Source organism: Drosophila guanche, unplaced genomic scaffold (assembly GCF_900245975.1).
Source record: "Drosophila guanche unplaced genomic scaffold, DGUA_6, whole genome shotgun sequence".
Classification (NCBI taxonomy): Eukaryota; Metazoa; Arthropoda; class Insecta; order Diptera; family Drosophilidae; genus Drosophila; species Drosophila guanche.
Genome location: NW_022995752.1, coordinates 3,887,811 through 3,905,855, shown reverse-complemented (window position 1 = coordinate 3,905,855; position 18,045 = coordinate 3,887,811). Strand labels below are relative to the sequence as shown.

The following is an 18,045-nucleotide window of genomic DNA, read 5'->3' as shown; positions in this document are numbered from 1 at the left end:
TTGTGTGTTTCTTTTTACCTGGCCATTGTTTCTTTGGAACTTGTAGTAATTGAAGTGAACAAAAGAAATATTACTCAAATCTATTTCTTAGAGTTCTTTAAAATACTCAATCATTTCATCCCCTCCCTCTTCCTAATATTGAAATAAAAAATTTAATTAAATAATACCCAAACACACAAAAATATCTAGAATTGTATCTAAGCATAGAATATAGAAATAAAAAACATCTCATTCAGTGAAAATATTTACAATTATAATTCATCTTCCAGCAAAATCTTCCATGGTTGGATTTTTGATTATGCCAAAATGTTTTGATTTACAAAAAAAATACAAATAAAAACAGTACAGAAAAACATTTAGCATTTAAAAATACTTTTGACTAGAAGGAACACTTTATCAATTTAGAGGATGTCCTCGGACGTGAGGACTTCCAGGTTGAGGCAGTTAATCCAGAAATGGTCAATGGTGTTGTACAAATGGGGCAGCGCATTGCCAATGCTATGGTTCTCATCGGTATAGGTCTTTTTTGTGTGGGGAGTTTTCGGAATCATGTATAGAAATAAAAAATAAAAAGACAAAGTCACGTACCTGCTCCTCAAACTGAATGTCCGCTCTTTGGAGCAATTTGGCCAGCAGCAACGAATGCTGATAGTGTACATTATCATCTCCCGAGCCATGAATCAATAGAAAGTCATGGGTATTGAAGTTTTCCAGATTCTGGAAGACACTGCTCTCATTGTATTTCTTTAAGTTATCCTCCTCCGTGGGCAGACCCATATAACGCTCCGTATATATTGTATCTACAAAAGAGAGGACACGAAATAAGCAGAAGTTTTAGGCTGCCTAAAGGTCGCACAAACCGTAATACAACCAGGAGGTTACTGGCGCCACTGAGACTCCGCATTGGAAGATGCGTTTGTCATCCTTTTCGATTGTTTTGGCCGTCATATAACCGCCATATGACCAGCCCCAAATGCCACAACGTTCGGCATCCACATAGGGTAGATTTTGTTGCATCCACTCGGTAACATGCAGCTGATCCTCCACCTCGTGATCCCCCAAATCATTGTTAACCGAAAAGAGCAGATCCTTGCCCTTGTTGCCCGTGCCCCTGCCATCGATGTACGCATAAATCGTATTCCTGGCGGTCGTCACAAACGCCTCGTAACCCAATACAAATCCGTTAGTTACACGCACTGAATTCGGCCCCTGATAGACCACCACAATCAGTGGATATTTCTTCGTCTCATCGAAGTTTGGGGGCAACGCCAGTTTGGCCATGCCAATGCTGCCATCCGCCAGCGTCACATTCAAGAATTTATAGCTGGGACGCTGTTTCTGCTGCAGTCTGGCGCGATACTCTGTATTCAGTTCCCAATCGATGACCAGCGAGTTGTTGGTTGCCTCAAAGATACGCGTATACGAGGGATTGGGTCCATTGCATGAGAGTGTGTAGTAGGCAAAGGACTTGCTAAAGGTAGCGCTGGCCGAGAGGCATTCCTGGCCATCCACATCGATTTGATTGCAACTCAGACAATCGTCGTTGCTGTAAACATGATAGACCGAGGGATCATTCGCCTTTGTGGCTTGGTAGTATCTAAAATGGAGACAAGAAAGAGGTTAAATATATCTAAAGCGAAGATTCGTTTGATCCTACTCACAATTTATCATTCACTTCATCGTAACCATAGACATTGAGCACCGTAAAATTGCCCCTAGCCTGCCAGCTATTAACGCCCGTCTCCAAATTCAAATTCCACACCTGATACCAGTTGTCGATGTAGTAGGCAAAGATGCAGCTCTGTCCACTGCCCAGGCATTTGGGTGTGCTTATGTCCACCCAGCCGTGGGGCTCCTCCAGACGTTTCACCTCCACGCAGACTCCCAAATGGCTACAGCTCTGAATGGAGGACAAATTCTGGCGACGATTCATCCAGGTGATGAGCAAATGTGTGTTGTTTGACCACACAACATTCTGCAAAATGTGATCACCGCCGACGACATCAGTGGGTGCCGCAATACGTTGCATGGTCGGGTCTTTGTCGGTCAAATCGTACACCCGCAGGTTGACCACGGGTGACCAATCCCATCCACACCATCATACGTGATGCTAATCTCCAGATTCTCATTGAAATGGATGTACACATTGTTCAGGTAGACATACGCCAGGCGATCCCTCAGCGGTGACCAGCCACAGTACTGCAATTTCTCGCCCTTGTGGATCTGAATAGTTGTGTTCGTCTCGATGTCGTACACATCGTACTGGGCGATATACGAGTGACGGAACTTCTCTGTCAGATTGTGCCGTATGAGGATTTTCGTGTTGTCCGTCGAGAGCGTAAATGTGGCGCCCACATAATTGTTCTGAAATTTAATGGATTATTTATCTCTGTTGCTGATAAGTAGTTGCAGACCATTTTAACATTACCAAAAATGTGGAATTTTGGAATATTGCATCCGTTTTGGTGGCAGCATTAAATTTGTGTATGGATCTGTCGGTGGCAGTGTAATAGAATTCTTCAGCTGCAAAATAAAATGGAGAAGATATATAGATACTTATTAGATGAGAGCTAAATATGTGAAATGAGTAATGCAAAGTAATAGAGAAAGTCAACAAATTAGTTGACATTTTTTCTACTTTTAATAGAGAATTTAAAATAATTTATTTATACTTTTTCGGATAAATACAATATGAAATAATAGATACAATAAAGGATAAATTAAGCTATTTGTTTCGAGGCATGAGAGCTTTAATTTTTCGGCATTAAACTGCCAATGGGATAGCCTCCGAATCGTCGTTTTGCCCTTTGCCAAAAAGCTATAAGCACAAACAAAAACAAAACTTAAAAAAACACAAACCTAAAGACCGTAAAAGCCTTGCCAAATTTCAATGACAGTTGCAGATAAAAATCAAAGTAACCGCCAGTAATCTGAATGACAATTGATCAGATGCCGAAAAAGCTAAACAAAAAAAAATACATACAAAAAATACATAAATAATGAAAATAAATTGATAAAATAAACATACATATAAATAAGTACATGAGATTCAATTTTTAATTTAAATTCTTATATTTACAAAAATGTTGTATCTATAAATAAATGTTATTGCGCCCAATTAATGTAATTATTTATTGAAATATTCCTTATTAATATTAACTCGATACTTTAATTGTTGTAACATAGCTTTTTGTCTTTAAATCAATTAAAAACTTCCTTAAAAAATGTAATTCTAATTGTATTAATAAATAATTAATTAACTACGATATATTACTAATAGTAACTAGTTATATTTTTTACACTTAGCACATAGCAACGCGGTAACCCCACAACATCGGATCACTACACTGTAAACAATCGCGCACTAATCACAAATCAAGCCTTATCAGTGCCAGTAAATCGTTTTGTGTGGAAATGCCCATATGTACGACGTGGACCGACGTGATCGTGCATAAAAATCCAAAAAATAGATTTACACACAACCCAACTGCCATTCCTCTTAAATTTTTATGAGATTTCGATCTGCCAACTCCATGAAAAGCCAATGTCAGCTGCCGATTGAACAAACGTTTTGACAGACTCATCATTACATTGAGTACCTTCACGTTTCAGCGGGTGCCAAGAGAATTACACACAATTCGACGATTAAAACCAGTTCGGGTGGAGTCATGCTTAAATTGTTTATAACAAGTCTACAAACATTCTAAAAACAATTTTAAAGCCATTACTTGAGACAGAACTTTGAGTTGGAACTCCATTAGTACATTTTTATAAAGAAAATAGCAAAAAAAGCGAAGTAGAGGCAGTAAGAGGCAATAAGAGGCTTTATCTGAACACCGTCATTATAATAAACCACAAGACGACGGCGATAAGAAGAAACACCACTAACTAGTGCTCGTAATTCATCGAAAGATTAGATTGTGGGTCCTAGAATACCTAGAATAAAATGCCTATAATGTAATATAGGGCTCTTGAGGAAGGAGTGTGCAGACATCAGCAGCAACAACAGCGATACATTATCCAACGATCCGAGCTTGAGGGAAAGTAATTCCCCACAGGGAAATGACCCCTCCGACGACACATGAATAGACTACATAATTGAGTTTACGTTGATAAGAAAGGCAAGCAGTGCCAGCTCCGTTTCCACTCCCGCTCCCGCTGTTGCACTGTCAGCGATTGTGCGTAGAAAATTCCCCCGTCCGCCTTGCATGGGGGAATTCCATAGGATGATGCAAAGCAGCGGGGAACTTCTTAGGATGATACGTAAACAAGCACAATTCTGGGCGGGAGGGTCATCGAACGGAACACTAACCTGTTATCCAGGTGCCACTGAAACCACGTAGACCCGCGGTGCCTGCTAGGGCCTCCGTAAGATCCCAGATTGTTTGATTCGTGCCGCTCTCTTCCCTCCTATGGATAACAGCGCCATACGAGAGGCCGAGACAGAGCAGCACAGCAAGCCCCGTTAAATGCAATTTCACGTGCATCTTTTTGTATGCACGATTTTCTCACTCGTTACACGCCAAAAATTAAGCGCGACTAATTCCCCCACCCCGGACAACGCGCAACAGGTAAAAACCACACGTCACACGGTACACGGCTAAACAGAGAGTGAATCGAAATCAGAAATCAATTTAAATCAACAATTTACAGCGCATACGAAGCAGAACAATTCAATAATAACAATTGAGAGGGAGAGCAAGAAAGATAACTGTAAGCCGCTCATTAGGCTTGCGCTGGGCGTTGCCAGATCGATGCAGTGGGGTGAGAGCTTAACAATTATACATTTTACTTTTTATTAATCTAAATTGTAGTTGTGTTTAATAAATAATATCAAGTGATATTAATTACATCGCTGAATGTGTCAGCGCTGTGTTCTCTGAGCTTGCTCGCTGATCGTTAATCGATTTCGATAAGGCGCGCGCGAATTCAGTTTTTAAATTATTTTTAAAGCATTTACCTGTGCACCATTTGCCCTTAAAAAGTTTGAAACTCTCGCCATAGAGCGCCTCTTTGAGACCCCAGGGGCTCTTGGGTCTCGCAGGTCGTACAGAGCCAGCAACTGGAGAAAACTCCACGATTGGCAGCAAAAGCAGCACAAATAAATTTATTTCCACCCGCATAATTCAACACGCTCGCTCGAGAAACGTTGTTCAATGCTTGGCTCACCGAAAGCAACTGAATTTACAAAAAATTTTGCTTATATATAAAAAAAGGGAGGAGTATTCGGAGCCACGAATAAGGGATTGGCCTTTAAGAGCGGAATTTGCGCCCTTTAAGCAGAGATTTTGCATTCAATTTATATTTATTTTAATTTTTATTACTTTTTAATCTTAATCCTAACACTTTTTTGCCTGCGTGTGTATTGTAAGCATTATTTTGCTCTTTTCTTGTTAAGGTTATTAAATAAATCGTAGGGACACACCAAATACATCGATTTGCAAGGCATCGAGCGCGTCCGGAAAACTACAAAAACTTTTCTCTCTCGATTTGCATAGAAAAATTGTCCAAAAGTTCTGAGCAGTGCCTCACTGCTGGCCGGAATCTGGCGGCTGTTGGTGGTGCATCTGCTGTGGCGGCTGCGGTGGCGACTCCCACTGCATGAAGCGATTAAGGATCATCGTTTGATTCTCCAGCACCTTGGGGAAGAAGGTTTGCATCAAGTCGAGCTTACGCTCCTCCACCTCCAGCCGCTGCCGCGAGATCTTTGTCTGCTCGGCCATCAGTTGGGTATTCCGACGCACCTCCTCCATGTAGAGCGCCTCCAGCGAGTCGGCGGTCAAGGTATTCGACGAACCATAGGGACGTCCACGCCTCCGCGGCGCTGGTGCGGGCGAAGCAGTGCCCATTCCGCCTACAGGCCCACCATTGGCATTGGTGGCCACACTGATCGTGTTGTTGCTGCTGTTGATGTACGCCACAGCAGTGATGGGCTGATGATTGATGGTTGGTGTAGTGGCAGAAGCGCTGCTGTTGGTGCCATTGCTGCTGCTGTTGGGATAGACACTTGGCTGTGCTCCTGGCTGCTGTTCTGTTGGCAGCTGCAATGGCTGCTGCTGCTGCTGCTGCTGCTGCTGAAACTGTTGTCCATATCCCTGCTGAAATTGTTGCTGATGCAGCTGCTGATGCTGATGCTGTTGCTGTTGCAGCTGCTGTGGCGTCTGCAGCTCCAGCAGTTGTGCCGGCTCCGCTGGCGAATACTGTTGCAGTGGCTCCTGGAAGGGTATCGAGCGATACTCGTCGTCCTCGTACTCCTGCTTCACCGCCTCATCGTACTGATCCGTAAATAGTTCCGTGTTGAAGCTGATGCCACCGGCAGCACCACCGCCACCGCCAGTACCAGCGACGCTATTGTTGTTGTTGTGGCTGCTGCTGTTGTTGCTGTTGCTGCTGTTGTTGTAGAAGCTGCTGGCCGCCGCCTCTGTGGTGAGATTGAGTCCTTGCTGCTGCTGCTGCTGCTGTTGTTGTTGTTGCTGCCTTGGCTGCTGTGTTGTAGGCTGCTGTTGCAGTTGCTGCTGCTGTCGCTGTTGCAGCTGCAGCTGCTCCGGCGTCATATCCTCGCGGGGAGGTGTCATATCCCGATTATTGAGCATTGCAGCCGGTGGCAAGGGTTCGGCATCCTTCGGCCTGTGCAGATTCTTCAGTATCCGATTGATTATGTCGTACTTCTTCCAGCGATTGCTATAGCTGGAGGGATCCGCCAGCAGTTGTTTTTTCACGGACCTAACAACCAAGCCATAAAATCTATAAATCCATTGAAACACATGGGAGAACGGACTGGACACTCACCTGAACTTGGCCCGCGTCTGATTGACCTTCATCTGTATCTCCTCGGGCTTGACATCCACACCGAAACGTTCGCGCAACTCCTCCGCCCATTGGGCAAAGAATATTGTGTTCTTGCCATTTCGGGTCAGTCGCCAATTGTCGCGTCCCCAGATCTCGTACAAGCGCTCCTCCTCGCTGGGCGTCCAGTAGCGACGTGCCTTCTCCTTGGCCTTGCCCTCCAGTATATCCTGACCCCCGCACATGTTGAGATCCGACGCCTCTGACGCGTTGTTCGTCCCGCTGCCGGCTGCGCTGCCACCACCACCACCACCACCGCCGTAGTCCATAGACACCGCTGCAGTCCTTGGTGAGTCGTTACTTTGTGGTCGTGAGTGTATTCAAAGTTTCCGTTCCGGTGTACACACGCAGAATTACACAATCGTTGGACAAATTAGAAAATTTGATGAAGCACAAAAGATTTTTTGCACAAAAAATCAACAACAGTGATGGACAGTGTGACCGCGCGTTAATCGGTAAAAGATGCACCGTTAATCGGCATAAAAATACTGCAAATATACCAAATAAACACAAATTTCAAAACACTGCGTTGGTTTGTTTTCGGAGTTTTATTTTTTTTTGGTATTTCCCAGTCGACGTCTTTTGTTACATACTTTTGGGGATACGTTTAAATACAAAAATATACATATAATGGTATATTTAATGAATTTCATCCGTTAATCTGTCCGTCTTTATTCCATCCCCACTTGTGTAATTTTCCGTTGCCCAAATAAATAGTGTGGGCCAATACAGATACGTCATGAAAACCAGCCAATCTTGTGGATAATTGAATGATGACTTAGTAAAACTACAGTTTTAAAGTTGAGAGCCTTAACTAGCTGGTAATATAAAGCAGAGGATGAAAGTCGAGGAAATGATTCTAGATTTACGGTATATTTACAGTTTGTACATTAAAGGGTCTATTTCGGTATATTGCCGAGGGTCAGTCGGTATATTTGATCGATAATTCCGCGGTCACACTGGTTATAAAGTCACGTACAAAAATGTTTGGAATCAGAAATTTAATCACAAAATAACAAATAATTAACATAATGAGCGGCAAGCATTCGCGCCTGCGTTACTACAGCTCAATGGAGGAGGCGACCATGGTGCGTGTGTGGCGCGAATATGTCGGCCAGATTCCCTGCTACAGCGAAAATTTACCAATTTTTAGCGACATTTCGCACAGCATGCAGCAATGCGGCATTCGACTGAACAAACAGGAGGTTCGTCGTCGCATCAATCACTATCGGAATAAGTACTTGTGAGTAAAACAGGGGCACTGAGACTGCAACATTCCACTAACTAAGTTCTGCTGCCACCACAGAGCTGAACGCAGTCGTGTGGAGAGCAATCCGGAGCATGTGCTTGAATGGCGTCTCTACCCGATTATCGACTGCCTCTTCCATCCCGAGCGACCCACGGAGGACATACAGCTCGCCCAGAATGTGCTCGAGTCGGCGGCCGTACGTGTGCGAAGCGAGCAACCGGATTTGCCCAACATTCCCAGCTCCATGTCCCGGCCGCCGCATGTCAAATTTGAGCGCGATCCGGATGGCTGTGCCTTCCTGGAGGCACCACCCGGACCACCAGCACAAACATCGTACCTTGCCGAGCAGCTGCAGCAGAGCCCAGTGAAGACTGAACCGAAGCCGCTTGAGGCGGACGAAGCAGAGAGTCCAAGCGCCATGCGACGCACGCCCCTGACACCCGTCAACTTCCAGCAGCCCATGGAGGAGCGCATGGACTTGAGCGTCAATGGACAGATAGAGTCTACGGCGAAGCGGCGTCGCGCACGCCGCAGCATACTGCCGCGCAGTGGCCAGATCTCCGTGGCCCAACTGGAGGCGTTGCGCTTGCAAAACGGAGAGCTGGAGCGCCAGAACGAGCACAGCCAAGTAGAGTTGCAGTTTAAGGAGCGGCAATACAATGAGATGGAGCAAACCATCGACGTGTTGATGCACCAGCAGGAGGTCTTTCTGCTGCACTTTGATCGGTTGGGCTTTAAAAGCGAGGCGTAGCCCCCCAACCCCGAACCTCGCAATCCCCTGCTCTTTGATCTATTGATTAGTTTTTAGCTTTAATTGTGGGACTCTCCATATGTACAAAAAACGGCACCTTATAGGCCATAACTGAAGAACCGAAGATACATTTACGGTCTCACTATTTGTTGGTTTAGTTTCACATTTAAGTACTATTACTAGTCAAACTGAATTGACACTCGCAAAACTATGCACCCAAGAGATTTCCTGAAGCACTTTTAGTTTAATTTTCAGTTTCATTAACTTACGTACATTTAAGACCCGAAAACAATTTGCAGCAAGCTAAAAAGATAATTCAAATGTAACCCCTTTATGCTGAGAAATGAATTTTTCATTATTGGAGATATTATTGGAGATCTAAATAAATATGTATATAAAACTGTTCGATGTGTGGCTTGGATTGCAGACAATCAGTATGTGCCGATGCACATTTTGTAGTATGTAAGTAGCTATGGTTGTTAGTATTAAGTAGTACTCCAGAAGAGTTATACTATTATGTTTTAGTAGGAAGTTATAATGTTAGGTTGCATTTTGAGGTCGCAATTTTAGTTACGAGGCCCACGGTAGTCATTGGAAATAGTCATAACGGGACCCCCAGCAGCAAAGAGCGGAGAGCAACGCCGAAATCACTGGAAGCTGGGAGAGAAAAGCCGCGAGCCGGAATGGCCAGCATGCGTAATAGCTGGGGCACTCGAGTCGGAGCAGACAGGGGCGTACAAGCTACCTTACAAGTACAAGAACTCTGTTTATTTTGAGAATTTAAATATGGAATTTTGTACGTTATTTCTGCCCATGAGAACTGGAGTACTGGAGAATTATAATTCATTAGAATTATAATGAACTTTATTTTATTTTATGGCTTTTTGCTGCCAACCAGATCTATTCTTTATATACGATCCGCTTTATAGGCATTGGCAATGTATAATTTGTTATAAATTATCATAAAATATTAGAGCTGTTCTTAGTTTTGATTGTTTGATTATAGACACTGCTACCAATAACCAGTACAAATGAGTAAAATGACCCTTGACCCTTGCCATGTTCATCTATTGGTGTCCTACTGCTTCTGCACCACCCCCCAAGCCCTACACAACATTTGGAGAGTTCTTTAAAGCAACACCTGTCGGCCCCAATTAAGTTTTGGCCCTTCCTCACATTCCCCCGCTCACATAAATATGCCCATTGGACCGTGTGAAAGTGAATTTCCCGTGCCGGGGATATTTTCTTTTTTTTTGGTGGCCAAATTAATTGCCTTCTTGATAAGAGACCGTTAGAACGTCCCAGCTGGCTTTAATTGAAAGTACTTTCGTCTCGCGGGCAAGTCTCCGCTGTTCAGAAAATTGGTTTGTAATTGTTTTCAATATAATGGAAGAAGACAGGAAAAGTTAAATAAAATCAGAAACCAATCTTAAATTTCCATTATTCCTTCGTCAAGAGAACGTAGCCTCCACATTTATCTACTATCTACTAGCTCTTCCATTCTGAGGCATCAGAGCGAAAAAGATTGAAATGTTAAGTTGCAAAAAAGTGTGCTTAACGAGGCAATGATTGATTGATTGACTGACTGCCGGTCCGTGCAGCAGTGGGGTGTGGTGTGGGGTGGGAAAGGAAGCACCACTGCTAATGATACATCAACATGAACTCGGGGACATGGACATGGAGATGGATAAAAGAGATAAAGAGAATGCAAAACGTAAAATGCAAAACGCTGCCAATCACGTCCAATTAGAGATTGCGTAGGAATCTGTGGCCATTTGAGTGATGCTCTAATTGATAGTTTTGCATCGCCAAGACAAATATCTGTGCAGCACGACACTTTAAAACGAGGCAAAGTAAGATCTGCAAAACAGGAAATACAATTCGAATGTGGGAAAAGTGTCCAAGTGACTGGGACAAAGAAGGGAGCTTTTTCTTATAATTGCTAAACAAAATACGAACAAAAACATCCATAAATTACATAATAAATACCCAACGACAATGTAAAATTGTGCTTAAATTAAAGAAAATTAAGACACCAAATCCAAAGGCGCGGCTAAAGCCAATAGTGCCCTCTATGCAGCAGAGTAGCAGCAGCTGTTAAATACCAGAGAAAATACCACATTTTACTTGCTTGCATTATCTTACTCTTATTTATTATTTATTTATATTTATTTATTATTTATTTATTGTAAAGCATACTAATTTCATAATAAATACTGGACAGCCGAAAGATTTGTCTTGAAACTCCCTGTCCAGAACATTGCCTTGAATATCTTAAGATTTACATTCCATCCCGCCATGTACTTTGAAATTCTATATCGAAAATAAATACTTTTAATACTTTTTTCCGACTTTTTACTCAACCAATCAAAATTCAAAATCAAAAGAGCCCGCTCTTTGTTTTTGTGTGAAAAATTTCTCTCTTCTTTCTCTTCTCTTTCGCGCTCTTGTGTATCTCAAACGCAGGGAATATTATTTGTAGGTACAGGACTCAAAAGTGATAAGAGAACAGGAACTCACGATAAACAATATAATAATAATAAAGAAACAAACATTCCGTAGTGAATGTCCATATCTATCACATCACCGAATTGGGATCCGATTGGATCAATATTATAGCCAGAATGAAGAAATTAGTTTTCCGTGGCAAACCCCCACCCCGTCCAGCAGCTTGGCTTATTTTTTTCACATTCTCTCATACCACACCCTTCCACGTCAGAAGTGATTTAAATTTGAAACAAACAACTAAGGTTCAGGTGTACTACTGAGTACAGGGTATAAAAGTTGTTCTCACCCGCCTCTTCTCGTTTAGCCTAGTACTCGATCGAAAAACGCACTTTCTAGCGCAATGTGCATTAAATTTTGCTAGAAGCAGAGTGTGACCAGAGGTCAAAACCGCATTCCGTAAGGTTAAACTTCTCAGGCAGCTGTGTTGTTTTGTTTACCTATTTGAAAATGTGTGCAAATTGAATAAAAGGTTCATAAAACAATGAATGCAAAATGGATCCATGCATGAGATTATTTTAGTGAGACTGCCGGCTCTTGCATGATCGGAGGAGGAGGACAATCAACGAAGTTAGCGAAGACAACTTTGATTAAACCCATGTCGTTTTCCATACATTTGAGTATTTTAATTCATATAAATATGTGTACATTTATGGAAACCCATGAAACGATACCCTTTGCATATTCCGCAGTTTGAAAATACGACAGAGAATTTGCATATGGCTGGGAATAACATCTGCAGACTTCCTTGATTGGTGGAGCAGCAAGGCGGTGCCAAGGAATATTTGCGCCCGTTGCAAAGTTGTAAAACGACGCCTCCAAGCACCCTTCCTTTTCAACATTGGATAGTTTCTTGCCCCTGTGGAGCAGTACTTGGTCCCAAAAGGAAAACAACTTAAAACATTTTGTTAACAGCCCAGCCGGTTCTGTGTCTTGGCAACATGAAGATACTGGTGTAAAAGTAAAACCAAATTAAAAATGCAAATACATTCAATATAATCTCATTAATCTATAATAATTGTTTCCTATTTTGCCGTTTGATGGCCTTTAGCTCGTTTAGAAGCACGGTGGTCATTTATCTTTCAACTCTTCAGACTAGGTTCCCTCCCGGAATATAAAACAAATCTATATTTGCGAGCTGCTAGCAACATACCAACGAATACCACAAAATATTATCGTCTGACTTTCTAGATTACTTTGGCCTGTTATTTTTGTAGATCTGAGTACTGCCTGTCGTACAGCCGCTAGAAAGTAACTTGTGCGCCCAACATTTCTTATCGGTTCCATACGAATATCATCCCTGATTTAAAGTTATTTTTTGAACTGGGCCGCTGGCAAACTCTGAGTTAACCCGAATTTATGTCCCTCAAGAAGAGGCAATTTGTGGACCGCACCTAGTATTTTTAAGCCCTGCGGTCGCTCGCAGCCCATTATTATTAACTTTACGTGAAATTCTCTTTCAAATTCCCAAATTCAATTGGTTCTCTTCTTTTGCAAACGTCGTGTCGTGCGGGCGTCGCGCGCGTTGACAACAAATCAGTGGAACAGACATTTTCTCGTGCGAAATAAGAAAATGTTTATTACGCCAAACAACACAAAAGCCACAACGTAACAAAACAACAGCTGCAGCAGTGTCAAGTGCGTGTGTGTTTCAAAGGTGTGTAAAGAGGGAGAAAGCCAAAAAAGGGAAGCGTGACAGAGACGGACAGAGCTCTTAAATGAATTTCGCACAACCCAAAAATAAAACCAAATATCTAAAACCGTAATTGCAAAACAAAACAAACAAATGCAATGCAATAATTTAAATGTGATATTCGAGTGTGTGTATGTTTTTTGTATTTGATTGTGTTTGCTTTTGGTTTGTGTCTTTAGGAAACAAACACAAAAACTGGCCTGGCATTTCAATACGAAATTTTTGGTTGTTTTTGCCGCCGCCTGCATCAGCTGGCGACGACTCTCTTACCATCTGTCTAACCCCTCTCTGTCCATCAGCCCTCCCTCTCGCTATTTGTGTTCCCCCTCCACGTTGATTTAGCATTTGGGTGAAAAAATCGTTTCCTTTTTGCGCTTACATTCTGGATCTCTCTCTTTCTCTCATTTCCTTAAGTCAAAGTCACACAACAACAAAAAGAACACGGAGCATAGCGAGGGGAGTCGAAGTTTGTGTTACCCTGGCAAATGTCAGAGTTGTTTGAATAAAGTCTGGGAGTTTTGATTGAGTTTATCAGAATTAAATAGACAAAGCTGGGGAAGAGAACTCTGAAAGTTGGTATGGAATATCATTTGGTGAAAATACGAATTTTCCCTATCCAGTGGCTGCAATAAAACCACCCTCCCACCCTCCTTGATTTCACAACTAATCAAATGATTAATTCAAACTAATACACTCTCTTCCGCCAAAGGGTATTCCAAAAACCCGTTTTATTTCGCCTTCTCTCTCTTGCTCTTAGCGTCACGCCTTTTATGTGGTATTTGTTGTTGCTTTATTTAAGCGCCCGGCCCGTTACCCACCGCCCCCACCCCTTGCCATACATTCATTCATAGAAAAAGCAACAACCAAGAAAGCAAACGCGATTTCTTTTATTTTCACCCAAAAAAATATAACAAAAATAATGAAGTAAAAAGCAACCGCAGAAAAAATTAAAGAAATCAAATTTCAAATTCGTGCAACAACAAACACAACAAATAAAAAATTATTACAATTATCGCCAATTGCATATTTGTTGTTGCTGTCATTTGGGTTGTTGCTTCTTTTTACACGTGTTCACGTGTACGTGGGTACGTGTGTGTGTGTGTGTGTTAGTGTTTATGTGATGTAAGTTTATTTAACCAAACAGAAAAATAATAAAAAATGTTATCTCGACTACGAGTATTATGTATAACTGGCGCTATTGTTGGGTTGCTTCCAATTTTTGTTGTTGTTTGCTCATTTGACTTTCGTTTCGTTTTCCGCTGGTTTCGGGGGATGGAGAGGGAGTACGGGGAGTCTTTTGTTACTCTCTGAATGAGGAGGTTTGATAGATTTTGGCAAACGTTTTAGGCACAACGAAGCTATCACAAAATAATATAACTCAGAGCAGCTGTATTTTATGATGGTCCAAAAACTCTTTCTTTCCTTTCCTCTAGACTTTTATTACGCTACTCTGGAAAGAGTAACGCTTTATATTTCCAGTCTCTGTATCGCCACTAAAATTGAATTCATTCATGCATTCGTTATATTTATATATGTTTATGTATTGACGGTCTTCCTCACAAGTTAATTTCCTTTCCCTATTTTCTCTGCAACCATTAGTCGTTAAATACTACAATTTCTAGAGAAAGATTTGTGGAAAACAACACAGAACCCCAAAGACGCATCTCAAATAACTAAAGTTGCACATTATATTTTGTATATGGTTTTTTTTATGGTTTCCCTAATGAAAGAAATATAAATAAATATTAGGAGCACATCAAAAAAAAAAAGAAATAAGAAGAGAACCAACAAATATTTGCCTTTCTAGTCAATGAAATGTTTGGCGGCTCCCAAAATCATTTGACAACAAAAAGACTATAATATTAACGAGAAGGGACGTGTGAGACGCTTCTTACGAGTCACAACTTGTATACCCGACACTCAGTACTACATCTGCACCTTGGCGGGTATTTGTCAAGTTTAAAATTTTTTGTTCTTCTGTCTCTACATCAACAACACTACTCACGCCAACACGCTCCTTTAGCTCGCCACCCTCCCCTAGAGCACACACTGCAGAGTCAGGGCAGAGACGCGGCAGAGGTAGAGGCAGAGGTACGGCAAAGGCAGAGGCCGCACACTGCGCGAAGCAGAGTGTGAATGAGAGAATGTGCAAAAAACATGTGCGGGACGGGATAAGTTTAGGCACTGCAAATTAATTTCTTCATTGTGGCCATAATAATGATCCGATCGGATCCCAAGTTGGTGATCTGATATATATGGTCATTCCCTACGAAATGGCGTTTTTAGTTTTCTTTTATCTTCAAAATTTTATCTTTGGGAGGTTTTCGCCCTTTTGTTGGTTTCAGTGTGAGCATATAGCAGTCTGGATGCAAAATTTAGTGGCTAAAGCTCTTATAGTCTCTGAGAACTAGCCGACAAACAAGACGGACAGACAGACATAGCTCTATCGACTCGGCTATTGATGCTGATCAAGAATATATACTTTATGGGGTCGGAAACGTTTCCTTCTGTGCGTAACATACAACCGCTATTCGCACAAATACAATATACCCTATTTAATCTTCGATTACCGGGTATAAAATGACTGTAAGTGAATTGCCGCTTTAAAAGCCTTCTTACACGTTAATCAGATATTTTTAATGAACATTTTTCATAGAGAGGCCTTGGGAATGCCCAAAGAGCATTCATTGTTTTATATGCCTTTAAAGATAATTATGAGGCCACTCTATAATTAATCAGGTGAAACCTCTTCACGACATTGCAGAGTGTCTGCATAATATTAGTAATAAAATGTTTCCCTTCTCAAACTATATGAACAAAATGATAAGAAGTAAAAAACTCCGCCCACCCACTTGTACATTTTATAGAAGTTTCATAATGGAAAAAAAATGTGTGCGTTAATGAGAAATGTTGTTGTAGGTCTTCAGGCTCATGGTTGGGGCCAAACAATTTTGATCAATTTACTCATCAATTGCCCAGCTAATTTTCACATTAACAAAACATTTGTTAGCACATTAAAAATATGTGTTTAATCATTACTCAAACAAGGCCATTAAAAATACATAGGGACACACACATAAATCTTTCCATCGTCTGCAGCTTAACATTGCTGTATAGAAATTAATATTAATGTATACGCGCGTCATTTAAAAATAGATTTTGATGGAAAGACAACACAACAAATATAGAAAAATAATTCAATGAATATTGAATTAAAATTAAAATACTTTTGTATGCCTATTTTAATTGCCTATTTTATCATTAAGTTGTCAGTCATTGCCGCGTTGAACACATTTCTTTGTTCTTTACTGATAATTTTTACCTTTTTGTTGCTGTTAAAAAATACATGAAGATATCAATAAAAGCAATTTTGATAGCACATTATCAGAAATCATGATTACAAAATTTGAAAAATTTCATCTGTTTTCCTTATCAAAAATTCAACTCATTAAAAAAATGAATATGCAATCAATAGTTTGTTGCAACAATTAATTAACAATTAAAGTAAAGATCATCCAAGGATAGACTAATAAAAGTAGACATTGAGAACATGTTCTTTTCATTTCCCAAGAGCTGACAAATATTTGCCAAGCACGTGAGCAACAGAATCAGACATGGGAGAGATGCCTCATATATAATTCTTGTTGATATTGCCCCTGCCTGCTTGCCGCTCTTTCCCACTGCCGCTTCCATGTAAAATATATGTTGATAAGAAGAATATAGAGGAGAAGGCACTGACTGGAGACCAACGCATTGCAGTGTTTTGGATTACGTGGTGGCTGCCGTCGGCACTCGGGTGACCAGAGGGAGGGAAACCACTCGTAGAGTGCCGCCGCTCAGCCTCGATAAGCGCTCGGCTTTATTTCTAGTTTCTTGATAAACGGGCAACAATTATACAAGTACATCGAGTACATATGTATGTGTGTATGTACATAAATAAAAGACCTAAGCGGAAGTCCACAGCAAAAGGCAGTCACTTTATGGATGTTCAAAATGTAGTCCCAAGAGATGTTGTGGAAATGAATGACCCTGGGAAAGGGAAGAGTGGATCTGTAGCTAAGAGAGTGTGAAAGATATGAATTTCCAGCGTTGTAGCGAAGTTCCAAGAGAGTGAAATGAATATTAGATATCTGCACGATCATTGGATATTTGATAAAGATGTCGAGATACATTTGTATTGAATTACATTTAATTCATTTAATTCCGCAGATTAAAGGAGCTAAAACTAGAAATATCTAGATCTATGGTAACATTTGCTATGTAATAATAAATACATACAAACAATTACTTCAGAAAAAAATAAAAATTCTTTCCATTTGCCTGTGCCTGTTGACCCATTTTTAAGCCCGAAACTAGTTTAAATGTTGTTTGGTTACTTATTCAAAGAAGACTCCTCTTCTCTCCACGGACGTAACTTATTCACAACATCATGCAAAACATCATTCACATGCATTCACATATAATTTTGTATGTTGTCATAGCGACAACAACAGCGGCGCCAACAGCAACAACAACAGCAATAACCAAACATTTATCAATTTTCTGAACGCTCGTGTCGTTTGTCGCTGGAGGTGGTGTGGTGGTGGGGATTTGGTATCCAAGGGGTCACTCGGCGGGTTCACTGGGGTCAACATTTTTGCCAAACTGTCTGGAAATTTTAACTGGTTTTTTCTGTTCTTTGCTTTTTTTTATCACAATTCATAGTCATTTATTAATTAAAGAGTCAGTCAAGTGGCAAGGCAAGAATTAATTGTTGCCATAGAATTATTTTCTATTATCACTTGTATTTTGCGATAAGGAAAAGAGAGTCAGTGAAGAAGAGTCTCTGGTGAAATATGGCAGAGTTATTTAAAATAGCCATCATTTAAAAATTCACAAAATAAATCCCAAAATGAATTCAAGCGTAGGACACCCCCTTCAAACCTTATTGCAGAATCTACTAAAATAATTAATTAATGGTGTCATTTTGTGTCTAAACCAAGCAAGAAAAAACAACTGCAC

The 18,045-nt window shown here is 41.0% G+C and overlaps 4 protein-coding genes across 5 annotated transcripts in view; 2 read left to right on the top strand and 2 right to left on the bottom strand.

The window, feature by feature from the left end:
- Window positions 1–231: 231 nt before the first annotated feature.
- Window positions 232–4,644, bottom strand: LOC117587669 (venom dipeptidyl peptidase 4). The gene is given in 7 exon segments (XM_034278560.1): window positions 232–521; window positions 589–800; window positions 861–1,597; window positions 1,662–2,077; window positions 2,080–2,364; window positions 2,429–2,523; window positions 4,313–4,644. Coding segments are annotated over 7 exon segments (2,040 nt in total). The 5' UTR covers window positions 4,488–4,644; the 3' UTR covers window positions 232–401.
- A 680-nt stretch (window positions 4,645–5,324) lies between these two features.
- On the bottom strand, window positions 5,325–7,288 carry LOC117587667 (GATA zinc finger domain-containing protein 10). The gene is made up of 2 exons (XM_034278558.1): window positions 6,790–7,288; window positions 5,325–6,723 (listed from the first exon to the last, which is right to left on the bottom strand). Exons 1-2 carry the CDS (start codon window positions 7,113–7,115, stop codon window positions 5,529–5,531), a joined length of 1,521 nt encoding a protein of 506 aa, XP_034134449.1. The 5' UTR covers window positions 7,116–7,288; the 3' UTR covers window positions 5,325–5,528.
- A 519-nt stretch (window positions 7,289–7,807) lies between these two features.
- Window positions 7,808–9,178, top strand: LOC117587668. Its single transcript, XM_034278559.1, has 2 exons — window positions 7,808–8,089; window positions 8,153–9,178. The coding sequence occupies exons 1-2, from the start codon at window positions 7,878–7,880 to the stop codon at window positions 8,844–8,846; spliced, it is 906 nt and encodes a 301-aa protein (XP_034134450.1). The 5' UTR covers window positions 7,808–7,877; the 3' UTR covers window positions 8,847–9,178.
- Window positions 9,179–12,981: 3,803 nt separating this feature from the next.
- LOC117588011 (beta-1,4-glucuronyltransferase 1) overlaps window positions 12,982–18,045 on the top strand; it is a 64,837-nt gene continuing 59,773 nt past the window's right edge. The window contains exon 1 of one of the 2 annotated variants that reach the window (XM_034279038.1): window positions 12,982–13,008. The gene's annotated coding sequence lies outside the window, so the exon portion shown is untranslated. The remainder of the gene's footprint in view (window positions 13,009–18,045) is intronic. The other variant, XM_034279039.1, reaches the window with a different exon arrangement.